This window comes from Buteo buteo, chromosome 10 (assembly GCF_964188355.1).
Source record: "Buteo buteo chromosome 10, bButBut1.hap1.1, whole genome shotgun sequence".
Lineage (NCBI taxonomy): Eukaryota > Metazoa > Chordata > Aves > Accipitriformes > Accipitridae > Buteo > Buteo buteo.
The window spans coordinates 2,204,002-2,228,303 of record NC_134180.1 but is presented as its reverse complement, the minus strand read 5'-3'; the positions used below and the strand labels follow the sequence as shown (position 1 = coordinate 2,228,303).

General features: G+C 65.9%; 5 protein-coding genes across 13 annotated transcripts; 1 reads left to right on the top strand and 4 right to left on the bottom strand.

Moving 5' to 3' along the window:
* Positions 1-47: 47 nt before the first annotated feature.
* Positions 48-3,653, top strand: MPV17L2 (MPV17 mitochondrial inner membrane protein like 2). Of its 7 annotated transcripts, none has more exons than XM_075037930.1 (7): positions 48-171; positions 315-319; positions 1,026-1,221; positions 1,463-1,633; positions 1,939-2,015; positions 2,105-2,233; positions 2,326-3,653. In XM_075037930.1, exons 1-7 carry the CDS (start codon positions 48-50, stop codon positions 2,389-2,391), a joined length of 768 nt encoding a protein of 255 aa, XP_074894031.1. In that variant the 3' UTR covers positions 2,392-3,653. The 7 variants fall into 7 exon arrangements, 2 of the variants coding, with proteins under 2 accessions (XP_074894031.1, XP_074894030.1); XR_012651933.1 differs by lacking the exons at positions 48-171; positions 315-319 and having other exon boundaries at positions 915-1,221; positions 2,326-2,442; positions 2,662-2,759; positions 3,345-3,653; XM_075037929.1 differs by lacking the exon at positions 315-319 and having other exon boundaries at positions 128-171.
* A 503-nt stretch (positions 3,654-4,156) lies between these two features.
* Positions 4,157-7,450, bottom strand: RAB3A (RAB3A, member RAS oncogene family). The gene is made up of 5 exons (XM_075037927.1): positions 7,362-7,450; positions 6,099-6,326; positions 5,690-5,808; positions 5,426-5,550; positions 4,157-4,998 (listed from the first exon to the last, which is right to left on the bottom strand). Exons 2-5 carry the CDS (start codon positions 6,324-6,326, stop codon positions 4,808-4,810), a joined length of 663 nt encoding a protein of 220 aa, XP_074894028.1. The 5' UTR covers positions 7,362-7,450; the 3' UTR covers positions 4,157-4,807.
* Positions 7,451-9,346: 1,896 nt separating this feature from the next.
* On the bottom strand, positions 9,347-19,562 carry PDE4C (phosphodiesterase 4C). Of its 3 annotated transcripts, none has more exons than XM_075037922.1 (16): positions 19,547-19,562; positions 18,727-18,947; positions 14,245-14,433; positions 14,118-14,154; positions 13,943-14,007; positions 13,772-13,821; positions 13,055-13,167; positions 12,833-12,926; positions 12,133-12,311; positions 11,951-12,049; positions 11,715-11,879; positions 11,532-11,631; positions 11,288-11,442; positions 11,080-11,202; positions 10,692-10,874; positions 9,347-10,619 (listed from the first exon to the last, which is right to left on the bottom strand). In XM_075037922.1, the coding sequence occupies exons 3-16, from the start codon at positions 14,274-14,276 to the stop codon at positions 10,107-10,109; spliced, it is 1,908 nt and encodes a 635-aa protein (XP_074894023.1). In that variant the 5' UTR covers positions 14,277-14,433; positions 18,727-18,947; positions 19,547-19,562; the 3' UTR covers positions 9,347-10,106. The 3 variants fall into 3 exon arrangements, with proteins under 3 accessions (XP_074894023.1, XP_074894024.1, XP_074894025.1); XM_075037923.1 differs by having other exon boundaries at positions 13,055-13,164; XM_075037924.1 differs by lacking the exons at positions 18,727-18,947; positions 19,547-19,562 and adding an exon at positions 15,365-15,726.
* LOC142035660 (uncharacterized) lies at positions 15,911-18,712 on the bottom strand. Its single transcript, XM_075037925.1, is given in 2 exon segments — positions 15,911-17,046; positions 17,048-18,712. Coding segments are annotated over 2 exon segments (1,950 nt in total). The 5' UTR covers positions 18,502-18,712; the 3' UTR covers positions 15,911-16,550.
* Positions 19,563-20,632: 1,070 nt separating the features above from the next.
* Positions 20,633-23,206, bottom strand: LOC142035348 (uncharacterized). The gene is made up of 3 exons (XM_075037412.1): positions 23,053-23,206; positions 21,223-22,384; positions 20,633-20,792 (listed from the first exon to the last, which is right to left on the bottom strand). Exons 1-3 carry the CDS (start codon positions 23,204-23,206, stop codon positions 20,771-20,773), a joined length of 1,338 nt encoding a protein of 445 aa, XP_074893513.1. The 3' UTR covers positions 20,633-20,770.
* Positions 23,207-24,302: the final 1,096 nt, after the last annotated feature.

Genomic DNA, 24,302 nt, shown 5'->3' with positions numbered 1-24,302 from the left:
TGGCTTCTTCCCGGTACCGCGGAAACGCTGCTGCCTCGGTAGGTGTCATGGCGGCCGCCTGCGCCTCGGTAGGTGTCATGGCGGCCGCCGGAAGCGGAAGAAGTCCCGTTGACGGGACACCGCCCCTCTTCCGCGTGCCGGGGGCGGAAGCGCGCGCGGGCGCGCGCGGCGGTGAGCGGGGGGAGGGGGGCGACGACGGGGGAACTGGGGGGGGCTGGGATGGGTCAGTGGGGGGCCCAGGGGAGTAAATGGGGGTACGGGAATAACTGGAGTGAGGGGGGGGGGGCGTCCAGAGAGGGGGACTGGGGGTGCAGCAAGGGTCACGGGGGGGCATAAGGGTCACTGGGGGGACTGGGAGGCACTGGAGTGACGGGGGGGGCAGCAGGGGGGCCTGGGGGACACAGCAGGAGTAACTGGGGGGACCGGGAGGGTACAGCAGTGCTAACTGGGGGAACAGCATGGGTAACTGGGGGGGCACGGAGGGAACTGGGAGGGCATAGCAGTGCTAACTGGGGGGCACAGGGGGAATTGGGGGGTTACAGCAGTGCTAACTGGGGGGCACAGCATGGATAACTGGGGGGCACAGAGGGAACTGGGGGGCACAGAGGGAACTGGGGGGCACAGCATGGATAACTGGGGGACACAGAGGGAACTGGGGGGCACAGAGGGAGCTGGGGGGCACAGCATGGATAACTGGGGGACACAGAGGGAATTGGGACAGCATAGCAGGGCTAACTGCGGGGCACAGGGGGAACTGGGGGGTTACAGCAGTGCTAACTGGGGGAACTGGGGGACACAGAGGGAACTGGAGGGCATAGCATGGTTAACTGGGGGACACAGAGGGAACTGGGAGGGCATAGCAGTGCTAACTGGGGGGCACAGGGGGAACTGGGGGGGTACAGCGGTGCTAACTGGGGAGTACAGCATGGGTGACTGGGGGGCACAGTGTGATGGGAGGGCGGTTACCTCAAGGGGAACTGGGAGGCTGTGTGTGGGGGCTACATCCCCACTGACCCCCATGGCAGGGGGGGGTGTCTGCCCGCAGGATGCTGGCGCGAGGCCGGCGGCTCCTGCGCTGCTGGAAGCCGCTCTTCACCGGCCGCCTGCTGCTGCTGACCAACACGGCGAGCTGCGGCGCGCTGCTGGCTGCCGGCGACACGCTGCAGCAGGCCTGGCACCGCCGGCGGCACCCGGACACCGAGCCCCAGCTGGCCCGCACAGGTGACAAGCCGGAGGGGGGGTACACATGAACCGGGGAGGGGGTGCAGGGCAGCCTGATGCATTTCATTCATGCTCGTTATCGTAGCGGGGGGAATTAGGGTCCAGCTCCCCGGTACCACGTAAAACCACGCTCCCTTTGTGCCTTCCCCAGAGCAGGATCCGCTTTCGGGGGGGGGGGTTGCAGAGAGGGAGGGGGTCACATAAATAATTCATCAGTCACCAGGGCGGTGTTGTGTTGCAGGACGCATGTTCGCCGTCGGCTGCAGCATGGGCCCACTGATGCACTACTGGTACCTCTGGCTGGACGCTGCCTTCCCGGCACGGGGTGTGCGGGGGCTAAAAACCGTCCTGAAGAAAGTCCTTATCGACCAGCTGGTGGCTTCGCCCGTCCTGGGCACCTGGTACTTCCTCGGTACGTGGTGGCACCCGCCTTATGTCAATGTTGCTGAATATTGTGCGTGGCCCATGCTGCCGGTGACGTGTTACGGTGCGTGGGTGCTGGCATGACTCCTGTCACCCTCCCTTGGTAGGGAAGACGTGGGTTTCCTGGAGCTCCCTCCTTCTGGCTGGTGCCGGCACTGCCCTTCCCTCCCACGGTGGGGGTTTTTTGGGTATTTTTTGGTGTCCGGCACAGCTGAGAGTAATTCCCATCCTCACTCCCCAGTGTGGAGCCTTGTGAGCGCTCCCATCCCTACTGATGTCCGTCTGTCCCCGCAGGCATGGGCACACTGGAGGGCCAGTCTCTAGAGGAGAGCTGGGAGGAGCTGAAGGAGAAATTTTGGGAGTTTTACAAGGTAAATACACCTCCTGGAGCTTTTCCTCCCGCCCCTGGTGCAGACTGGTGTCCGGTGGGGAGCACCTGGCTGCTCTTTGCTTTCGGCAGGCTGACTGGTGCATCTGGCCGGCGGCTCAGCTCGTGAATTTCCTCTTCGTCCCGCCCAAGTACCGGGTGGTTTACGTCAATGTGATCACGCTGGGCTGGGACACCTACCTCTCTTACCTCAAACACAGGGTAAGCACTGGCACCACGGTGCCACGTGGCCGTGCCTCGCCGCTGTGACCAGCCAGGCTCACGCCAAACACGTGCCATCTCCTATTTTCTAGCCTGGCAGCCCCCCGAGTGCAGAGAACGACTCGCCCAGTGAGAACCAGCGCAGTGTCGGGCTGTAAAGAGGCAGCTGCTCTCAACAACTGCAACGTTTTCGGAGGTTCCTGCCTGCGGCAAGTGATTTTCGGGGCATCGCAGTGGACACGGCTCAATCCATCCAATGAACGTGATGGCCGGAGACCACCGCAACCGCTGTCTGCAGCTCGCTGCAGCCTGCGTGGATCTTGCTGATTAACTGATCTACTGATTGCAATGATGGGTTTGGGTATTTTTAACCAATTTTGTGTCACAGGCTAGCCTGTAAAGCCATTTCTTTTTGTATTCTTCCACAGAACCTGCGCTGCCCAGGGTGGGGAGGAGCTGCCGCAGCTACGTTTTGCCTTCAGCCCCCAGGGAAGGGCCCCAGCGCTCTCCCCTCTGCTGCAGCCAGGTTTTTTTTTCCCTTCTCCAAGGCAAGGCTGGCCCCTTGCTCCCCTCCACCACCCTCCTCTGCTCTTCTGCAGAGCCAGCCACTCGGGTCCCTGCCTTGCTCCGGCTTTGGCTGCTTGGCAGAGGGATGCTGCCCCTCTGCTCTCAGTGCCGCTCCTCAGCCCTTTCCCTGCTGCTTTTTGTCTTCAAGCTGAAGGGAGAAGTCACTTGGCTCCTTTTCATTCCACCTTGCAGCCCCTCTTCCCAGTGCCGTGTGTGGGCTTGGCTGGGCTGGGCTGCAGCCACCCAATTTTTATAAAAATAGGCGTGTGATCGCCGCCACCTGCTCACCGCCAGGTTTGACAGCAGCAGAGTCAACATGGAGGTGGTTGGGGGTTTTTAAGGCAAAGTTTTTGCAGGGTTTGGACCACAGACCCCCACTTCTCCCAGCCCCACAGCTCCCTGGGCAAGATGGACACTCGCTCCATAACCTGGGCACTTATTTATTATTTCCAGCATCGATCAAAACTGCCTAAATGTGACTTTTTTTTTTTTTTCCCCTAACACTTAAAGCTGTGCCTTACTTAAAGCTCTGTCTTACTTACAGCTCTGTCCTCATCCCTCCTGCCTCCCACCCCCCCGGGGGACACCGTCCCTCCCACCGCAGCAAGCCAAGCTGCTGAGCCACGGCAGGAGCCATTTGGTGAATGCTAATTAAGAAACCAGATCGTTCTCCCTCCTCTCCGGCAATGAGCTCAACAGCGCTGGACCGAGGAGAGCCGAGGTTATCGACACCAAGCAGAGGGACCATCCCGCTGCCCCCTCTCCGCCTGCAATGACCCCAAGGAACCGGTGCTCAGCATTGATTTATTTCTTCACAACATTTCTTTAATACAGTGATTTTTAGGAAATTGTACTCTTTTGACACTTTTGACATTTGTACAGTACAGTGTAACTCTTCCATAAGTAAACTTCACAAAAAATAGGAAAGGGGAAGGGAGGAAGATGGTACTAGGGTCTGGGAGGGGGGGGAAATCAGTAAAATAAAGACACAGCGCTCCAAGAAAAATAAATAAGAGGGCAGCAAGACCTCTGGGTCCATCATCGCTACAGGAATATCCACTTATTCACAGTCTCCACAGAAGCACGGTACTACAGGAACACGCGAGGAGCCGAACGCCCTGTAGCAAATTAGTGACGCTCCTCCGAGCCCTGCTTGCCCCCCACGAGCCAAAACCGGGGGCTCTGCAAAGGTCCCCCATCCCTGAACTGGGGCTAATTTGCTACAGCTTGCTTGGCTAGCCTCGCTCATGTATATTTTTTTTTTTTAAACCTTTAAATAATAGATTTTTCAAAAGTGATATTCACAAGCAAGGTTACCACACAGAGAAAAAAAAAAAAAAAATAAATGCACCAACACGGCCACAGCACAGCAGGTCACGCGCACAGCATCACTTCCTATGCCTATTTACAAGGAGTTTTTCTTATGTACAAGGAGGAAGACGGTGGGAGCATAAATTAGCATCTATTTATACAAATAAACAAGAGATAGGAAATATCCATTCATCTGGGGAGGGGAGCCAGGTGCAAAGAGCCCCCAGGAGCTCTTTGGGCAGGTGGGATCGCTGCCAGGCTGGGGAGGGGGACGCACAGGGACTCCCAGCCAGGACAAGGTTTTGGGGTCCCATCGCAGCCCCCCCCCAACCCCAGGCAGGGGGCCCATCCCTGCTCCCCGGGGAGGGAATGGGACCGGTGGTGATGGGAGCCGGCAGCGGTGAGGAGACAGAAAATGATATTTCTCGGAGAGCGGAGCTCGTGGAGCGATTAAAAGCAGAATGGGGGGAAGTTTTCTACCAGCCCAGGCTTAAAAATAAATTAAGGGGCAGGGGGGGACAGCCTAACTGAATTGGGGGGGGGGAAGGCTCCTAGAGGGGCCGCAGCCCTTTCGGAGGTATCAGCAGCAAAAGCCCCCGCGGGACCCCCAAGAAGAGGGGCTCGGGGCAGGGGGGGTGGCAGGGAGGGGTGCACTGACCGATTTTTGGGGGGGGGTCGGGGGTGGGGAGGCTGGCCCTAGCAGGCACAGTCCTGGTGCGGGGGGGCCTGCTGGTCCGTGAGCTGGGGGCCCTGCTTGGCGCCGGTGACCGCCGGGTCGGCTGTGTCCAGCGATTCCGACATCTTCTCGCAGATGATGTCCACCAGCCGCTCGAAGGTCTGCTTGACGTTGATGTTGTCCTTGGCGCTGGCCTCAAAAAATTCAAAACCTGGGGCGGGGAGGGGGGACACAAGACAACGACATCAGGGCTGCAAACCCCCACCCCATCGCCGCCGCCCTGCATCCAGCCACCCGAGGTGGGAAAACCTTTCACAGATCCTCCTCCCTTCGTTAAAGGTGGAAAGGGCTGCGTGTGCCGAACGCCCGGACCACCCGGCTGCAACCTGCCCCTGCGCCCACCCAGCGACACCCAATTTTCCCCACCCGGCACCTCTCGGCAGCCGGCGGCGGGTTTACGGGTCTGTAATAAAAACCGCCATCGCACCCCGGCGCTCGCAGCTTAATTACACCTTATTTTTTTCCTTAGGTGACAAGTCACCGCTGCTATTGAAGCAGAAGAATTACGGCGAGGGAATTAAGCCCCTAATTAAATTATTTGTGGGAAGATGGGGCGGGGAGGGGGGCGGCCAACTCACCCAGGTGCTCGGCAAGCTGGCGGCCCTTCTCCGAGGAGACGACGCGTTCGTCCTCCATGTCACACTTGTTCCCCACCAGCAGGACCTGGGCGTTATCCCAGGAGTAGGTCTTGATCTGGGTGGACCTTCGGGGAAGGGAAAAAGGGAAATCACGCGGGATGGGGGGGCCAGAGCACGGAACTGGGAGGGGGATGCCCGTGAAGGTGGTGGTGGGGGGACAACGACATGGTTGGGGGGTGAGGGGGATGTCCCCGGGGAACTCACCAGTCCTGCACGGCGTTGAAGGACTCCTCGTTGGTGATGTCGTACATCAGGATGAAGCCCATGGCACCACGGTAGTAGGCGGTGGTGATGGTGCGGTACCGTTCCTGGCCGGCCGTGTCCTGGTTTGGGCAAAGGGGGGGGTGGGAAACGTGGCATGTTAACCCCCCGGGGATGCAGGGACACCAGCAGCTTGCAGCGTCCGGCCACCCCTCGGGGGACAGTGGGGTCCCCACAGACACGTCCCTCCCTACCGGCATCGCCCCCGGCATCACCCCCGGCATCGCCCCCGGCGCTTCCAGCCCCGGCGAAGAGCGGAACAACCCCACGCCAACCATTTCCCCCCCCCTGCCGTGCCACACACCCCCACGCCGGCGTGGGGACCGACGGGGACAACCCCGGGGGGTCTCACCCAGATCTGCAGCTTGATGCGCTTATCGTTCCGGTAGATGGTCTTGACCTTGAAGTCGATGCCGACGGTGCTGACGAAGGCGGGCGTGAAGGAGTCGTCGGCGTACCGGAAGAGGAAAGAGGTTTTCCCCACGCTGCTGTTGCCGATGATCAGGATCTTGAACATGTAGTCGAAGTTCTGGTCCGAGGATTCCTTCTGTCCATAGCGGGAGTCGGTAGCGGACGCCATCTGCAAGGCGGAGGAGAGGGCCGTGATGGGGGGGGACGACGTGGGGACGGCGGTTGCAAACTCAACACGACGCCAGGCCCCGGTTGGCACCCGGAGCCGTTTCCCACCGGTGGTGCGGGCGTGGTTAAGTCATATTTTAATTTGGGATGGGCGAGCATCACCCAAAACGAGGTGTGCCGCCATCAGTGGGGGGGGGGGGGGTCACTCGGCCAGGCTGGTTCCCATCACCCCCCAATGCAGTCACCCCAAGAATGTGCCCGTAGAAAATATGGGGGGGGGGCGCAGACCCCAGTGTTTGCCAGCACTAGATGGGGGGGGGGCCATGACCCTGGCAGGGGTACAGCTGGCAACCGGGGTGCTGCAGCTTCTCCTGCACCTCCCCTGCAAAATGGCACCTGCAGCGATGCCCCCGCACGCCGTGCCCACCCTGACGGTGCAGCGCGGTGCTCCGGGGTGCTGCGGGGAGGGTGCTCGGTGCTTTTGGAGGGGGGTGGGTGGGTGCTCTGGGGGGGGGGTGTGTGATGCTGGGCAGGGGTGCACAGAAGTGGGTGCTGGCCCGGGGTTGTAGAACAGTGCAGGGTGCTGCAGGGCGGAGCGTGGGGGTGCCGGGCAGCTGCGGGGTGCAGGGTGCTGCTTTGGGGGGGGGGGTGGGGGGGCGGGGGGGGTGGTGTTGCTGCAGGGTGGGGGTGGGGGGGGTGCGTGGAGCGCAGGGTGCTGCAGGGAGGAGGTGCAGGGTGCTGCAGGGAGGAGGCTCAATCCCCCTGCTCCTCCCCGCAGGCCCGAACCCGCTGCACCCACCCGGTCCCCGGTGCACCGAGAGACACCCCCCACCCCCCAAAAAACACCCCCCAAACCGGAGAACGCGATCCCCCCCCCCTCCACCCCGCTGCAGTCGCCATCCCCCCCGAGCAGCGCACACACAAACCACCCCCCCCCCCCGGTGCCACCACCGTCCCCGGTGCCGGGGGGGGTGAACGGAGAAGGGGGGGGGGGTGAACCGGGAACCGGGGGGGGGGGGCGGGGGCGCGCGCTCACCTCCAGCCCGCGCTCGCGCCGCCGCCTCCTCCTCCTGCAGCGACTGCAGCAGCGGCGCGCGCCGCCCCGGCGGTTGCAGAGCCCGGATGACGTCGCCGCGGGGGGGGGGGGGGGGGGGAGGTGGGTGGGTGTGTGTATGGGGGGGTATGGGCGGGGAGAAGTATGTAAATGAGAGCTGGACGTCAGTAGACAGGCCCCCGGGGGGGAGTGGTGATTGGCTGGCAGCGCGCTGTGATGGACAGCTGGTGGGTGATAGGCTGGGGGGGGGGGGGGGGGGAGGAGAACACACATACACACACACCCCTCTCCCGGCGCGGTGGTGGGCGCCGCTCCCCCCCTCGCTGCGCGCAGTGGTGTGGTCCGGCGGAGCCCCGGGGGCTGGGGGATGAACCATCCCCACGCCGGGTGGGGGAGTGCGGGGCGGACCATTCACCCTTCGGGGGGGGGGGGCGAGTCATCGCCGCGCAAGGGGGGGGGGGGCGAGCCCTCACAGCCTCCGATGTCATGACATGACCCCCTATCGCGACGGCCAGCGCGGCCCCCTTCAGGCCTGCAGCCACAGGCAGCCTGACTCCATCCCCTGACAGCGGCACCAGGCCCTGAGGTGAAGCCCGGTTGCTCCCAGTGCTTCCCAGTAACCCCAGTGCCCGGCCCAAGCTGAGGCGAGGAGCCCAGGTGGGCGGCCATGTCCTGCCCGGGCCCCTGCGTCCTCCCTCGCCCTGAGGCAATCAGCGGGGATTAAGGGGAGGCAGCATATGGCGGACCCCGTGGGGAGGGTGGCGGAAGCCCGACCGGAGTGGGGGGGGGGTTCCACAGGCCCTGGGGCAGCAGTGGTCCCCTGCCCGCCGGCCTTGCCCTCGCCCGGGCCTGCCTCTGCCCTGCCCGGAGCCCGGCAGACGCCTGGAGCCTCCTAGGCCGGCCCTGCCTTGCCCTGCCCTACCTGTGGCAGCACATCGGCCGTTGGGGACTCAAGGGCCTGCGTCCTGGTGCAGCTCCTTGCCACCGCAGGGACTCGCCGAGGGTGCCACAGCCTGTGGGAGGATGGAGCCGGATGCCCCTGGTTCTTTGGGGCTTTGCCTGGAGCTCGACGGACACGGTGGGCACTGGAGCTGCCCGACAGCAGCACCCCCAGCAGGAATATGGCTTGGAGCACCCAGAAGCAGAGGGACTGCAGTGGCAGTCGGTCAAGGCATGACCGGGAGGCAGGGATGGATCCAGCTACTGCCCCTCACCTCCTCCGGGCATAGGCTCCACCACCCTCCTTGGTGCATGGATGCTGTAAGCCCCTCAGCCAAACAAGGGGTGAAAAGGGCTTTTTCAACTAGCTCCTGCTGTGCTGCCAGCCTGGCAGAGAGCCTAGGACTGGATCTGGGTGCAGCATGAGGCCACCCAGGGAGCTCTGGCAGCACAGAGCCTCGCCTGGTTCCTATCGACCTGCCGGCACGCAGCCCCTCTCCGCTGGGAGAGGGGGGGGGGGATGCCCGAGCACCCACCTGCAAGGCAGGGATGGGACAGAGCCACCCGCCCGCCTGTGCAGTACCCGGCACTCCCGGCCAAGCCCTGGAAACCAGCTGGGCTGGGAAAGGAACATCCAGCTCCCACGGCCTCACTGCCGATGGGGGAGCACGGGGCGGGCAGTGGGGTGAGAGCTGGCGGGGCCCCACATGCCAAGAGTGCCACGGGTGGGGACATGTTTGCAGATACAAATCACCGTTGGGAGCAATGCGGAAGAGAGGGGGACCGGGCTCTGCGCCACACCAAGCCGGCGATTAAATATTTACCTTAGCTGGTTGTGTTTGCCAGTGATGGATCGACGTTTCCAGGGAGGAGCTCGCTTTTGTTCAAAGACAGAGCAGGGCCCTCCCTGCTGCCCAGCAGGAGACAGGGCCACCAACCACACCGGTCTCTGGGGCCACTGGCCTGACCGGCACAACCATGGCTCCCCTGCCAGCAGCACGGTAAAAAGAGGCGCTTACAAGGCTCACATTTTGGGGGGAACAAACCAGGTTTAATCTCTGGAAGGTGAAGGAAGAAACCAAAAGGACCCTGGCGGCTGCCCTGGGGGTTGCAGTGCCTGCCGGGGCCCAAAGTGCAAAGTACAAACACAGCATTTCGAGTGCTGATCACAGAGCAGAAATGCATCTTTCTGCCACAGGAACGCATGTGAGTGCACCTAGGTGAGGCTTGTATTAAAAAGTGAGCTACAAAAGGCTTTAAAAAGTGAACCTATCCCCAAATAAATAAACCACTGACTCGTGCCCGTGCTGTGCCCTGGTGCCTGGCCACGCTGAGGTCCCTCGTGCTGGGGGCTGTCTCCAGCACCCTTCACCCACCTCGCCGTGGGGCTGCTGTTCTGCAAGGGGCCAACCGGAGAGACGCTGAAATGCTTTTGGCTATGCCTGGCCCCGTGGGGGACCTCCTCCTGGAGCCCTGTGGGGCTTGATGTCCCCAGGGCTGCGATGGGGCAGGAGCACAATGTCCCCAAGCCCTGTCTGAAGGGGACAGGGACGCTGGATGGGAGCAGGGGACAGTTGCTGGGAGAGGGCGAGCAGCGTCCTTGTGCCCATCAGGACCTGCCCAGCTCCTGCATGGGGACACGCTTGGGATCCTTCCACGTCCCGGAGGCCACTCCGGTCCCTGCGGTGCCGGTGCTCTCCACTGCCAGCCCACTGCCCCCAGCTCTTGCCAGGGCAGCGCCCGGTCCCACGTCCCCACGGCAGCGAGGGGACCCACCGGCCGGTGCCGCTACGTGCTCAGGGGCAGGAATGTGACGTTGCCCTCCGTGTCCAAGCACAGGCTCTGGCTGCCCTCGGGCCCCAGCACCGAGCACCCGCCGCCACCGCCGTCCTTCGGCAGCGTCCCCTCCAGCGCCCGCCGGTTGTCCACGTCCGTGGGGTGGGTGACAGGTGAATCTTGGTCCCCGGGGCCGGGTGACAGATGCTCGGTGTCGGCCAACTCCGAGTCGTCTGTGGCTGGTGTCTTGGAGCCGCTGTTGTCCTCATCCAAGGGGCTTTCGGCCCCTTCCAGCTCCGTGTCTGACTCACCCTCCTCCTCCAGCGTCAGCTCGAACTGGAACTTGTCGGTGGTGGCGGGGGACGCTCCAGGTCCCTCGGGCGGTGGGGATGGGCTGCGCGGGATCATGCTCTGGTACCATTCCCGGTTGTCCTCCAGCGTGTCCAGGATCTCCTGGGCATCGGGGTGCACCAGGTCGGCCCACGTCTCCCACAGCGGGTGGGCAATGAAGTCGATGAAGCCCACCTGGGGGAAGACAGACCTGAGCTCCCAGCCCGACCCTGAGGCCTCCCCCCCAGCCCCATGCCGCTGCCCCACCTGGGACTTCTCCACGGAGGCAGTGTGCTTGTCGCACATGGGGCTGATCTCCATCCCTTTCTCCCGTTCCCGATCGCCTTGGTGGAAGAACTCCACCATGATGCGGTCGGTCCATTGCCGGTACAACTCCAGCGGCTTCGTGGGGTTGCTGAGGTCGGCGCAGTGCACCATGTTCTGCAGGACCTGCGGACACAGCCACGGCATCGCTTACCGAAAGTCCTTAGTCCCCCAGAGCCACCACCCCTGCACCAGGAACCCCCTTGGCCATGGCTAACTGGGGTTGGGAGGGGTGGTGGCACCAAACGGGACATCCCGGCAGCCCTGGCCGGAGCCAGGACCAACACCTGCAATTCCAGGAAGGTTTCCCCACCCGTGTCCCCACACCCACCTGGATCCGGTCCGAGTAGTTGTCCAGCAGCAGCACCCCCAGGCTGGTCACCTTCTTGGTCTCCACCATGGTTTTCAAATCCGCCAGTAGATTCATGTGCTTGGACATGTCCGTGGCCAGCACCTGGGCAGGGCAAGGCAGGAACGGGGCTCAGCCTGACCCCACCACAAAGCCCCCCCAGCCCAGATCCCCCCCCCCAACCCCGTACCATGTCAATGACCATTTTGCGGAGTGACTGCCTTTGCTTCTTGCTCAGGTTTTGGAAGATGTCGCAGTTCTCCTCCTGGAGAAGCTTGAAGCCCACGGCCAGGTGGTGGTTCTCCAGCACTGAGGCGTCGTTGTACATCAGCGCCAGCTCCGAGTCTGCGAGATGGCACCGGTCACCCCAAAGTGGCTCCTGGATGCCGGGGTCCCCCGCACCCCCCCAGCTCCATCCCTGCACCCTGGCTCACTGGTGTTGATGAGGAACTGGTTGGAGACACCAGGGTGGTCAACATCATGGATGGCGCTGGCGAAGATGGCAGCCATGATCTCCAGGTCTGTGAAGACAGCCTAGGAATGGTAAAAAAAAGGCATTGCAGGTGTGTTACGGCCCCGCCAGACACACTTGGTGGCCTCGGGTGACCAGGGCTCACCTCCAGCGCAGGCGTGGAGAGGAGGACATGGGTGGACTGAGCCACGTCAGCAGCGTGGATGTTGTTGTGGTAGGCCACGTCAGCGTGGTAGTGGTCCTCCAGCGTCAGCATGTAGGTGATGAAGGTGTTGACAGGGATGCGGAAGGTCTTCATCAGGTCACGCTCCTGCAGGGAGGCGGGAGGTGGCTCGTCCCCAGCCCGGCACGGGGACGGGGACATCCTGGTGGGATGCTCACCTGGAAGATGCTGTACATGATGACCGTCAGCGGGCGGTTGCCCGAGTACTCGGCGACTTTAAACACATTGAGCCCCCACTTGTTGGTGTCCTCCAGCTCCTGGGGACCAGAGGGACAGACGTCCATGCGGGGCCAGCGCCGGGGACCCCACAGTCAGCCGGGTCACCCACGCTGGGGCCCACCTTGGCCAGCAGCCCCTCCTGGTCCGTCCGCACCCCAAAACGGGGGATGCCGGCAGCGGCAAGGCTGGAGCCGTGCGTGAGCTTCCTGACGCCGCTGATCTGGGACATGGGGCGCTTCCTCCGTTCCTTCTCCTTGTCCTTGGCCAGCGCCGAGGGGATCTCCACCTCATGCTGCTTGTCTGGGCCGGCATGGGGGGCCGTGAGTAGGGTGGGAGCCTGATCCCACTCCCCTTCCCCAGCATCCCTCTCCCCGGTCATGCCGATGATGTCAGCTGGCACAGATAGCACCGTGACACCATGGCAACGGGGGGGGCTTCATGGGGGATACCCAACGCTTTCCCTCACCCCCCTGCACGGGGCCAACCACCTGCCATAGGACCCAGACCCTGCCCTGGACACCCCTCGGGGCCACAGGGACAGCCCCAGTGCAGCGATGTGCACCAGTATGCACCAGTATACACCAGCATTCCCAGCCATGACAAAGGCTGTGACACCCCCCCAAGACAGCAAATCCCATGGGGACACCTGGGAAAGCCCCCCCACACACACTCCCCCATTAAATTTCTTTGCAAGAAGCAAGCAGCACCAGCTGCTGGCACCATCCCAGCGGGCACCCAGTACCACAGGATTCGTGCCCAGGTGCGAAGCCCACCCTGGCAGAGAGGTGACACCAGGCGGTGTCCCCAGGGGGGGTCCTCACCCAGGAAAGTGCTGGAGATGTACTCGGAAACTTGGTTCCCGGAGCGGCTGGTCTCCGAGAGGTGTGTCAGCTCCCGGTTCAGCATCCTTTTGAACTGCGGGCAGCAGGCAGGGCTCAGCGGTGCGGGGGGCAAGCAGGACCCTCCGCTGCCCATCCCAGGGGGGTCCGTGGTACAGGGGTACCCCCCAGGGTGATTGGGGACCCCGAGCCAGGGACCCTTACCTTGTTCGAGGCCATCTCGCTGACCGAGTGCCTGGTCTGCAACGTCTCCAGCTGGTCCAGGCACCAGTCCAGCTCCTCCAGGGTCTCCCGCGAGAGCTTCTGATGGGCATCTTCTGCCAGGGGCACCCACCGGCTTGGCAAGGGATCTGCCAATGGCACGGCGACCCGGCACGGGGGCACACGCAGGGTCCCGGCCACGGCACCCCGAGCCCTGGCGGTCGGTTGTGCCGCACCGAGCCCAGGGGCTCACCGGCTCGGCTGCTCACATCACCCCCTGAGCGGGGCGGACGGGGGCACAGGGGGATGCGGGGCACTGGCCGGGGCCGGGGGCCGGGGTCGAGCATCCCTGGGCAGCGGGTCTCAGCCCTGTCACACAATCCTCATCGTACAGCAGCCCCGGCACACGGCGTGCCATGCCGTCCCCGTGGGGTGACGGCCAGCCCCGGGGCAGCCAGGCTCCCGTGGGGCCCCGCTCACCGCCTGGGTTTTATTAATGGAAGGTTTGACGTCAACGGGAGCCTTTCCACCGCCGCCGCGGCGCGAAGGGCGGCCAGGCGGGAGGAGCTGCCGAAAACCAGACATGGATCCCAAAGGGCAAAGCTGCAGCTCTGCCCACCCCCCCCAGGGCCCAGCGGGACCCATCCCCGGGGATATAGGGACAGACAGCTCGTCCCAAAAACATCCTCCCCATCTTCCCCCCTCTTCTCCGGCACTCACCGGCGAGGCTGGCCTTGCTCCCGGAGGGCAGGCTGCTGCTCGACGCTCGCCTGGAAAAACACGGAGGGGCTGAGTGACTGGGACCCCCAGGGCAGCGCCCATCTCTTGCCACGGGTCGGAGTCCCCCACCCAGGCGAGACCCTCGCCCTCGCCATCCCACGGCCGACTCACTTGTTGCCGGTGCGGTCCTGGAGGTGGGTCAGGTTGCTCCGGACGGTGCGGAGGCTGGCCAGGACCTGGGAGGTGAGAGGGGACTGGGGCCGGCCGGACCACCCCGGGACACCCACCCCGGTGCTGGGTGCATGGCCGTGTCCCCTCCTCGCCGGGGCGTGGGGACAGCACCTACCTGGGCAAACGGCGTGACGATCATGTCTTCTCCATGCCTGCAGGAACAAAGGGAGCGTGAGCCTCAGGGAGGGGACCGGGGGTCCCAGGGGAGTCGGGAGAGGGGGGACGGGACGGGACACACTCACAGGTCGCTGGCGATGGAGGAGTTGCGGGACATGGCTTTTGGGGACAAGTCGTAGTCGCTGTCGGAGCGGTAGAGGAAGGACTCGCGGCGCTGGCCATGGGGGAAGGTGCCTTGCAGGACCAGCCCCGCGCCCGGGCTGGCCTGGGGGTCCAGCGTGCCCCGGCCGGGGGGGCCATTCTCCAGGTCAAAGCTGCGAGGGGAGAGGGGACGAGGCTGGCACGGGGCGGGTGGCCTGGGGACCTCAGCCAACGGGTGCGGGGACACGGCCCAGGGGATGCCGCCAGGTTTGCCAGGCTCTCCGTGCCACCATCCCGCTCAGCCCAGCACGCCCCGGCTCGGTGGCCCCTGCGGTGACACCAGCCACTGCCCAGTCTGACCCCACTGGTTCCTTCACCCCGGTGCTGAGAACAGGCACAACTCAGTGCACACGGACCCCTTCAGCACCCTGCCAGCGCAGCGGAGTCTGGGACTGGGGACACTGGCCAGCAAAGGCAGGTTGTCCCATGTCACCCAGGTGGGACAGGACCCCCTGCCCCGAAGCCCCCGGCTCCAGAGACCCCGGGAATGGCTGGCCCCTGCCCGCCCCATCCCCTCCCTGTCCCCAGCACCACGGTCCCCGATTGTCCCAAGTCCTCAAAAGTCCCAAAACCTCCATCAACCCTGGCTCGGGGCACTGTGTCCCACGGAGGGGGACAGTGTCCCTGCCACGGCACAGAGCCAGGGGACGTCGAAGGACAGAAACCGCCAAGAAAACCAAACCCTGACCCTTGGGGACGTGCTGGTGGCGGGCTGGGGACACCCCAGCTGGAGCCACCTGGCAGCCACGCGGGTCTGTGGGGGGACAGGGGATGGGGACAGGGGATGGGGACAGTGACCCTGCGGTGTCCCCGTGGTGGCCACGGCCGCTTCACCCCCCTCCTGCTCCGCTGGCCTCGGGGTCATGGGAAAGACTGCGCGCGGGGACACGGCGAGGGCCACCCGGCCCCTGTCCCTTCCTGCAGCCGCCACCACTGCCGGGGGACGGGAACGAGCCACCCCGGTGCACTGGGTGAACTGGGAAAGCGGGGGGTACCACTGGGACCACCCCATCCCCATCGCGCCGCTGGCAACTCGGCACCTACCCGATGCAGGAATGCCTCCGGGACGGACACCGATTGCCCGGCAGCATCTCCCCGCTTCGGCAACGCCGCCGGTAACCCCGATCCCCGCGGCGTGGCCGTCCCCAGCAGCGGCAGTGCCAGCCAGGCACCGCGTCATACCGTCCCGCAGCCCCTTGTTTTCCTGCCTCTGCTTCACGTCCCCGATGGTACCGGGGACACAAAGCCGCATTGTGGCTCCGACGGCCTCGCTGGTGAGGCCCGTGTCTGTTCCCGGCCCCGTGCCACCACCTCTGCCCCCCCCACCGCCACCCCAGGGGACAACCCTGAGCCCCCGGGGAGGGCAGGGAGGGACACGAGCCCTCCACCACAGGGCTGGTGCCGAATTAATCCTCCCCCCCTTTTTTTTTCGGTGACAGGCTGTCGGCATTAATAACCGCCAGGCGGTGCCGGATGGTGGTGGTGATGAGGGGGGGGGGCCGGGGGCCGCTATAAATAGATGCTGTTGCTGCTGAGGAGGGATCTGCTGATCCCCACGGCACCCACGCAGGTGGGGCCGGCACCCACTGGCACACCGGGGTGTGGGCAGGGGGGCACCCCAAAACAAACCCTATATAACTCCAGTGGAGGGGGCGGGGGGGGGGGACGACATGGTGAGGTGCCTGGCTGTGCTGCGGTGGGTGGTTTGGTGGCTTGCTGTGCCGGGAAAAGTCCTTCTCCCTCCCCGCCACGGCCCCCCCGCCGCTGTGGGGCAGACGCCCGTCACATCTGCCAGGTCCCTGCCTGGCCATCGCTGCAACGAGTGTGCCAGTGCTCAGCCACGCTCAACTGAAGCCTCCCCCCTGCCCGGCTCAGCCCCCGGCTGCGTGGTGACCCCCGCTGTCCCCTGCTCATCCCCCACGTCCCCACAGCCCTGGGAACGTGACACGGTCATGGGGGGTGGGGGGGTCCACACTGACCCCATCCCGGCATCGCAGCCCAGTGCCTCCTCCCGCCCGCCCGGGGGCCGAGCGTGGCCCCTTGCCGGGGACCCGCCGGCGTCCCCCCCCTTACCAGAGGGGATGCGCCACGGTGAAACGCCGCTGCAGGCGGATGCTCTGGTTCATCAAGAGTTTCCTGAAGAGGACGGGGGAATTGCGGGGGGAATTGCGGGGGGACGCCGCCGGCGAAGTCCCCGGCGAGTGTTGTGCGGTGGGCAGCATGGCGCAGCTCAGGGAACCCCTGGCACGGCGGCGAGGCCACGCTGCCCGCCGGTGCGGAGCAGGAAGCGTGCGGCCGTCCCAGCCCCTGCCCCGGCGGCCCCGGGAAACTTTCCATCCCCCTCCCGCCCAGCGCCTGGGAAATTAAACAACTGTCTGGCTCCGGCAGTCGGCACATGGAACGGGTCCCCCCCCCGGCTGCATCGGCCCGGTGTGCACCCGGCTGCTCGGGCACGTGGTCCCTCGCTGGCCCTGTGCCACCGGCCACCCTGCTGTCCCCGAGGTTGCAGCTGCTCCCGAAAGGGCAGGGGTGCTCTGTCCGGACACACACGGCAAAAGCGACCCGGACACACGGTGTGGCCGTGCCGTGGTGCCACCGAGGGACATGGCTGAGCCTGGAGCATCCCGGACACACGGTGTGGACACGCCACGGTGCCACGGAGAGACACGGCTGAGCCTGGAGCATCCCAGACACACGGTGAGGCCGTGTCACGGTGCCACCAAGGGACATGTCAGAACCTGGAGCATCCCAGACACACAGTGTGGACACGCCACGGTGCCACGGAGAGACACGGCTGAGCCTGGAGCATCCCAGACACACGGTGTGGCCGTGTCACGGTGCCACCAAGTGACGTGTCTGAGCCTGGAGCATCCCGGACATGCAGTGTGGCCGTGCCACGGTGCCACTGAGGGACCTGTGAGAGCCAAACCCGCCCCAGGGCTCACATCGTGCCCCCAGCCCCTCCTTGCTGCCGTGCCGAGCCCCCTCCTGGGGCCGTGCCCGATGGGGACAGGGACCAGCAGGATGAGGCCCGGCCAGTGGCAGTGGCACCCGTGGGGGAGCCACTGGCCTGGCCGTGGGAGCTGGCATCCGCCCAGCCTGACGCCACGGCCCCGCTGAGGCAGCTGGATGGATACCTGCTGTTCCCGACGGCCACAAAAATATCCGGCAGCTGGCAGGGACCCAGGAGGGATGACAACGGGGCCCCCCCCTGCCATGGCAGCACTTGCGGGGACCCCGAAACCCACCGGATAGGGGTCCTGGTGGAGGGGTCCCCCTCGCTTCCGAGGGACTGCAAGCACCATCATGGGGACATCAGGGCAGAGGGACACGGGGACAGAGGGACACCAGGGGACAGTGGGGCAGGGGCAGAGCTGGCCCCCCCCCGGGCTGCCTGGCAGCCAGCAGTCCCTGGGACAGCTGGGGCAGGACTGGCCACAGGACAGCCAGTCCCCGTCCCCAGGACAGCCAGTCCCTGTCCCCTCCCGGGCTGCGGCTGTCCCCGCCGGACACGTGTCTGTGCAGGGGGTGGACAGGGAGTGACACCGGAGCCAGGTCCCTCGGCCGTGCCAGCCCCGTGTTGTCCCCACAAGCCAGGCTGGGACACGCACAGGGAGTGTGTCTGGGGGGGTGGTGGCCCAAAAATAACCCTGCAGCAGCACAGCTGGGGCCAAGCCACAAGCGGGAGGGACCGAGGTCATCTTCAACCAGGGCCAGGCCAGCCTGGCTGGGACAGGGGACGGGGACAAGGAGGGGGTGAGGAGGATGAGGACAGGGGATGGGGACCGGGATGGGTGATGGGGACAGGGTGACAGGGATGGGGGTGATGGGGATGGAGTCAGTGGAGATGGAGGGGACATGGGGGGCAGGGACGAGGGTGTTGAGGATGGAGGTGATGGGGACAGGGTGACACGGATGGGGGTGATGGGGACAGAGATGACGAGGATGGAGTCAGAGGAGATGGAGGGGACATGGGGGACAGGGATGGGGGTGATGGGGACAGAGATGATAAGGATGGAGTCAGAGGAGATGGAGGGACATGGGGGACAGGGATGGGGGTGATGGGGACGGAGGTGATGGGGATGGAGGTGACGGGGACGGAGGGGACAGGGACGGAGGGGACAGGGACAGGGCTGTTGAGGATGGAGGTGACGGGGACAGACGCTGATCAGGACGGACATCCCGGGGCCGGAGCAGCGGCGATGGTGACAGAGGGGTTTGTCCCGAGCCCAGCGGTGCCGCAGCGGGTGCTCTGCCGGTGCCGGTGCCGGTGCCCCGGAGCCGCTGTCCGCCCGCCGGTGCTGAAACCGGAGGCGGTACCGACGGCAGCGACCTGTCCGGTAACTCCATCCCGGTACCACCGGAGCCAGCAAACACCTCCCCCTCCCTCCCCGTTCCACTCTTACCGGGGGGGTTCGGATTCGTCGCCGCTGCTGGGGCCGCTCTCCTCGATGGTGAAGACCACCCGGGTACCCTCGGGCTCGGGACCGCGGGCCCCCTCCGCCAACCGGCATCCCAACGGCGGCAGCAAGGGGCTCCCGGAGAACCGCCGGCGGACGGCGCCTACAGCCGTTCCCGGTCCCGTTCCCGGTCCCGACGGGGCGATATCGGTGGCTTCGCGGCAGCGCTGTGGGGAAACGGGGCGGCGGTGAGGGGCGCCGGTACCGGTACCGGGGACCTCTGCAGGGTGCTGCTGCCCGGTGCCTTGTGTGTTTGTGTCGTCCCCCCCCGCACCACGGGGGTCCCTCCCTCCCCCGGGGACCCCCCCTCCCCATCACCGGGCGCCGGTAGCGCGCGGGCTCCCCCTGCCGAGCACGGTGCCGCGCTGCACACCGGGGGCACCGGAGCCTGGGGGGGGGCACCGGGGCCGGGGGGAGACACCGGGGCCAAGGATGTAGCCGATGTACCGGGACCGGCTCGGTCCATAGCGCACGGAGCCACCGGGACACCCCCCGTCGCCACCGGAGGGGACACCCCCCCCCCCCCACCCGCCGGGAACTCCACCGGAAAAACCCCCGGAGCCGGCGCGCAATTACACAGAGGTGACTAATAATTAACCGCCCATTAAGGGGATAATTAACTCCTGCTGAGCGCCGCCATCCCGGTTATTGCTGCCCGGGGGCCCGGCGCTCGGACGTTCGTACCGGGGACACCCCCTTCGGGAACACCACCCCCCCCCGGTCGTGTCCCACTCGGTCCCGGTCCCGGTGCCGGTGCCGGTCTCACCTCCGCACCGAGGAAGGGCAGTGCCGTCCGGCTCCGTCTCATCGCCGTCCCTGCGGGGAGGGAGCTCCGGGAGCCGCGGCCGGTGAGGGGTCAGCGGCAGGACCCCCCCCCCCCTCCCCTGCCACCCGGGGCCGGGACACGGGGGTTCCTCCCGCCCGTGATTTACGGGCACCGGGTCTCAGCCGTGGCAGCTGCCCGGGCTCAGCCCCCGCCTCGGGTTTCAGGGCTCCGCACCGGCCCCCCCCCCCAAACCTCCGGTGCCCCCAAAGGGCTGGATGAGGATGGGCCACCCGGGGGACGTAGACCCGAGGCCACGGGGATGCCCCCCCCCCAGCCCACAGCACCCGCCACACCGCGAACCCGCTGGCACCACGTTAATGATCAACCACGGGCACCCGTTACCCACCGTCCCCGGGGAACCGGTGGCTCAGCCGGTTGTGCCTACGGACCCCCCCCCCGTCCCCTGGGGTTGAGCCCCCCACGTTCCTGCCGGTACCGGGAGCAGCCTTAACCCAAGGCCAGGGGATGCTGAGCCCCGGCACGGGGGTCTGTGTTGCTGCCAGCCCCCCACCCTCGCCCGCAGCCCCTTACCGGTGCCCGGTCCTCGCGGTGTGCCACGGTCCTCGCAACGTGCCGCGGCCCCGGCCGAGTGCAACGGAGCAGAAGGAAGGCGACGTGCGTGCCTGGCCGCTCGCTCCCTCCCATCCCACCCCGCCGGGGGGGCCTACGCGGCCCCCACCACCTTGCGCACCACTGCACCGCAACCCCCACCCACCCTGTCCGGCCTAGGGGCACCCCAGGGTCTCCAGCCCGATGTGGGGGACCCCAAAAACTGTCAGGGCCTCTCCCCCTGGACCGGGGGTTTTCCCTAGGCGGGGAGCAGAGCACACAAGCGGGAAACCAGAGCCAAAGGCAGCAGCTTCTTTATTCAGCCGTGTGGGGAGCCTGGGGGGCTGTGGGGGGGGGGTCACCTGGGTGCCTGGTGGGTGATGGGGGACCCTTCTGTCACCTTGCTCTAAGGAAGAGAGAGAGCAGGGTGAGCACCCACAGCCTGGCCCCACTGGCCCCCCCACTGCTCCCCAGCCCACCCCTCCACGCACCATGGGCACCTCGTCCAGGTGATGGAAGCCGGGGGTCCGACGCCGGCGCAGCCACACCAGCAATATCGCTGCTCCCCCCACCAGTATGCAGACGAAGAGGCAGATGACGATGACCACGCCGGGGTCAGGCTTGGCAGGGGGCTGCGCTGCAGGGGTGAGACAGGCACCCTGTGACCCCCCCGTCACTGCCGAGCCTTGTGCCCGGCCTCCGAGCACCGCGGCGGCGGCTCTCGGGGCGAGAAGGGGGCTCAGGACTGGCTCCAGCTCCCCCCACCACCACCATCCCACCCCTCACAGACCTGGCACCCAGCTCCCGTGTCACCTCCACCCACGGGGGACCAACCTGGGGCCCCCCCACCCTCCCTGCCTGGGGTCCTGCTATACAGAGGCTAGGGGAGAAAGGGGGAGCTCTCAAATCCCCCCCCCGCCAAGGAGGACGAGGCAGCCTAGGGGGGCTCTGGGCACAGCCCCTGAGTGGGGGGTCTAGGGGGTACCCGGGCCTGCTGCCATGCCCATGGCCATGGGCAGGTTTGGGGGCTCCATGCCTGCACAGTGCCCCCCCACCCTGGCTCTCACCTGAGTTGCCGGCTGCGGTGCTGGTGCCGATGACCGGTGTTGTCCTGGAGCTGGTGGCCAAGGTGCTGGTGGGACTGGGGCTCACAGTGAGCGCTGGCGAGCTGGGAGCAGGAGGGGACCCAGAGGGTCCAGGTGAGGTCAGGGCTGGTGCTGCCGTCGAGCTGGATGGATGCTCTGTGGCCGGGGAGCTGGGAACAGTTGGGTGGGATGGAGACGGTGCCGTGGTCGTGTTGAGCGGAGATGAAGGTGTGGTTGAGCCCGGTTTCGTGGATGGAGACGGTGCCGTGGTCGTGTTGAGCGGAGATGAAGGTGTGGTTGAGCCCGGTTTCGTGGATGGAGACGGTGCCGTGGTCGTGTTGAGCGGAGATGAAGGTGTGGTTGAGCCCGGTTTCGTGGATGGAGACGGTGCCGTGGTCGTGTTGAGCGGAGATGAAGGTGTGGTTGAGCCCGGTTTCGTGGATGGAGACGGTGCCGTGGTCGTGTTGAGCGGAGATGAAGGTGTGGTTGAGCCCGGTTTCGTGGATGGAGACGGTGCCGTGGTCGTGTTGAGCGGAGATGAAGGTGTGGTTGAGCCCGGTTTCGTGGATGGAGACGGTGCCGTGGTCGTGTTGAGCGGAGATGAAGGTGTGGTTGAGCCCGGTTTCGTGGATGGAGACGGTGCTGTGGTCGTGTTGAGCGGAGATGAAGGTGTTGTTGAGCCCGGTTTCGTGGATGGAGACGGTGCCGTGGTCGTGTTGGGTGGAGAGGAAGGTGTGGTTGAGCCCGGTTTCGTGGATGGAGACGGTGCCGTGGTCGTGTTGAGCGGAGATGAAGGTGTGGTTGAGCCCGGTTTCGTGGATGGAGACGGTGCCGTGGTCGTGTTGGGTGGAGATGAAGGTGTGGTTGAGCCCGGTTTCGTGGATGGAGACGGTGCCGTGGTCGTGTTGGGTGGAGATGAAGGTGTTGCTGATGCCGATGTCATGGATGGAGATGGTGCCACGGTTGTCCCTGAGCTGCTTAGAGACACTGGGCTGCTGGCATCGATGCCATGTCCTGACTCTGAAGTGTGGAGGAGAGAACTGGTTGGCAAGGACAGACACGGCAGGGCCCTGGCGGGCGGGGGGGGACAGGCAGGGCTCCAGAAAGGGCAGCGGTGCCTGCCCCAGCTCCCAGCCTTGCGGTGCTCATTTTCCAGGTGGTTTCACCATATACAGAGGACCAGAAAACTGGGATTTAGCTATTATCATATCCCAGAAATCCAGGGTCAGGAAGAGCCTCCCAAGCTGTTGCAGCACGGGCACAGAGCCGCCAGGGACGAGCAAAGCAACGCGGCAGCGGCGGGCACGTGCCACGGCACATGGACATATGCCAGCCCGGCACTCGCGGCACCCACTGGACACCCTTGGGGCTGGGCCGTGAGGGGGGCTCCGCTGTGGGCACATGGGACACGGCAGCATTTGCTGGGCAGTGCTGGCAGTGCCCTTATCCGCCAGAGTCCTGTTTGCACAAGAGGAGGAGCGGGTCCAGCCTGGCCCCACCGGGGGACACCGAAGCAAAATACCACACGGCAGAGCCAGCACCCAGCGCCAACACCCGGGGGGACCGGCGTGTGGCTGGGTGCTGGGGGTCCCCGCAGCCGCCAGGCCCACCGGGACAGGCCGTTCCCACCCAGCTGCCACCTTATGCCGGGATGGCGGTGAACCCAGGGCCAAGCACCCAGCGTTGGGTGCCAGCTTCCATGCCGAAACAGGTGAGCCAAGGCACTTCGGGGTGCAGGGTGAGGGCTGCTGAGGACCCAGGCTGGAAACAGGGGGAACACGGTGCAGGACGGCCGCCAGCCGCACAGGGTACCGAGGCCCTTTGCCCCCAGAATGCCAAGGCGGTGCCGGAGCACCCACGCCACCGCGAGCGCCAGCCGGCCCGGCCGGTTTGGCAGCACCGGGGTTGTATCCTGTCCCACGGCGCTGCCAGCTGCGGGGAGGAGCAGGGTGCTCGCCTCCAGCATGGTGAATCCCTGGGGGGGTTCAGTCCCCAATGCCCCCCTGGGACCCCCGGGGAGTGTGTGCAGCCCACCCCTGCGCCACACGTCCCCGGCTGCCCCACGTAGGGCTGGATCCGGCCCCGCTGCAACCCCCGGGCCCAGGCTGAGCGGGGCAGGACCCCCCCCCAGTGACCCCAGCGCCGGACAGCACATGGACCCCCCCCTCCGTCCCAGTGCCCGGTGGCCCCAGAGCACACTGAGCCCATCAGTGCAGGGCATGGGGGAGCACACGGACACCCCGGGGGAAGGCCACGGACCCACCTCCCGGTGCCACCGGGAAACACACAGCCTTCCTCGGTGCGTGGGGTGCACAAACCCCAAGTGACCCCCCCCTGGGACCACCTGGTGCCCCCTCCCCTCCATCCCCCGGTACCTGCAGCCAGCAGAGCAGAGGCGCAGCAGAGCAGCAGGAGCGGGCCCCTGGCCATGCCGCCGTCCCGGGGACACACCGTCCACCCGCCGCCTTTATCCGCCCCGGGGGAGGCGGGGGCGATCCCGCCCGCCAACGCTCCCTGCCAGCTCCCGGGGCTGTGCCGCAGCCCCGGGGACCCTGCGGACCCCGGGAGGATCTCACACACACACCCGCCACCCCGGTCTGGCAACACAGACACACACGTACGTACCGTGCCTCAGTTTCCCCCGGACCGTGAGGCCACCCCGGGCACCAACCCTGCCTGCATCACCCCGAGGAGGACGAGGGTCAGGGTGGGGACACGGGGATGGGAAACGTGGGGACAACGGGATCTGGAGACATCAGGATTTTGGGACTTGGGGATGTTGGCACACAGGGACCTGGAAACGTGGGCATGTGGGCACACGGGGACACCGGAGCTGCTGCTGGAGGCAGCCGTGGGGCTGCGCTGGGGGGGGGGGAACCGGGGGACACCACCCCGTCCGTCTCTGTGCCGAAATAACACCACATCCGGGGCGCAGCACGACCATGCCGGGACGGGGCTGCTTCCGCACGGCGGGGAAGGGCGCTTCCGCACGGCAAACCGCAGCCGGCCCAGCACTGTACCGGGTCCCCGGGGAGGCCATGCTCTCTCCCCCGCCACCACCC

What these genes read in the sequence shown, in the direction of transcription:
- RAB3A (XM_075037927.1), bottom strand. Translation starts at nt 6,326, where the DNA reads ATGGCGTCCGCTACCGACTCCCGCTATGGACAGAAGGAATCCTCGGAC. An exon ending in GCATCAAGCTGCAGATCTGG is followed by an intron (nt 5,809 to 6,098) that starts GTGAGACCCCCC and finishes TGCCCAAACCAG; the next exon opens with GACACGGCCGGCCAGGAACG. An exon ending in CCAGCTTGCCGAGCACCTGG is followed by an intron (nt 4,999 to 5,425) that starts GTGAGTTGGCCG and finishes TCCCCGCCCCAG; the next exon opens with GTTTTGAATTTTTTGAGGCC.
- LOC142035348 (XM_075037412.1), bottom strand. Translation starts at nt 23,206, where the DNA reads ATGCTGGAGGCGAGCACCCTGCTCCTCCCCGCAGCTGGCAGCGCCGTG. An exon ending in TCTGGGGGCAAAGGGCCTCG is followed by an intron (nt 22,385 to 23,052) that starts GTACCCTGTGCG and finishes CTGGAAAATGAG; the next exon opens with CACCGCAAGGCTGGGAGCTG. An exon ending in CACCGCAGCCGGCAACTCAG is followed by an intron (nt 20,793 to 21,222) that starts GTGAGAGCCAGG and finishes TCACCCCTGCAG; the next exon opens with CGCAGCCCCCTGCCAAGCCT.
- MPV17L2 (XM_075037930.1), top strand. Translation starts at nt 48, where the DNA reads ATGGCGGCCGCCTGCGCCTCGGTAGGTGTCATGGCGGCCGCCGGAAGC. An exon ending in AATTTTGGGAGTTTTACAAG is followed by an intron (nt 2,016 to 2,104) that starts GTAAATACACCT and finishes TGCTTTCGGCAG; the next exon opens with GCTGACTGGTGCATCTGGCC. An exon ending in TCTCTTACCTCAAACACAGG is followed by an intron (nt 2,234 to 2,325) that starts GTAAGCACTGGC and finishes CCTATTTTCTAG; the next exon opens with CCTGGCAGCCCCCCGAGTGC.
- PDE4C (XM_075037924.1), bottom strand. Translation starts at nt 15,411, where the DNA reads ATGCTGCCGGGCAATCGGTGTCCGTCCCGGAGGCATTCCTGCATCGG. An exon ending in CAGGACCGCACCGGCAACAA is followed by an intron (nt 13,822 to 13,942) that starts GTGAGTCGGCCG and finishes GTGTTTTTCCAG; the next exon opens with GCGAGCGTCGAGCAGCAGCC. An exon ending in GCGAGATGGCCTCGAACAAG is followed by an intron (nt 12,927 to 13,054) that starts GTAAGGGTCCCT and finishes TGCTGCCCGCAG; the next exon opens with TTCAAAAGGATGCTGAACCG.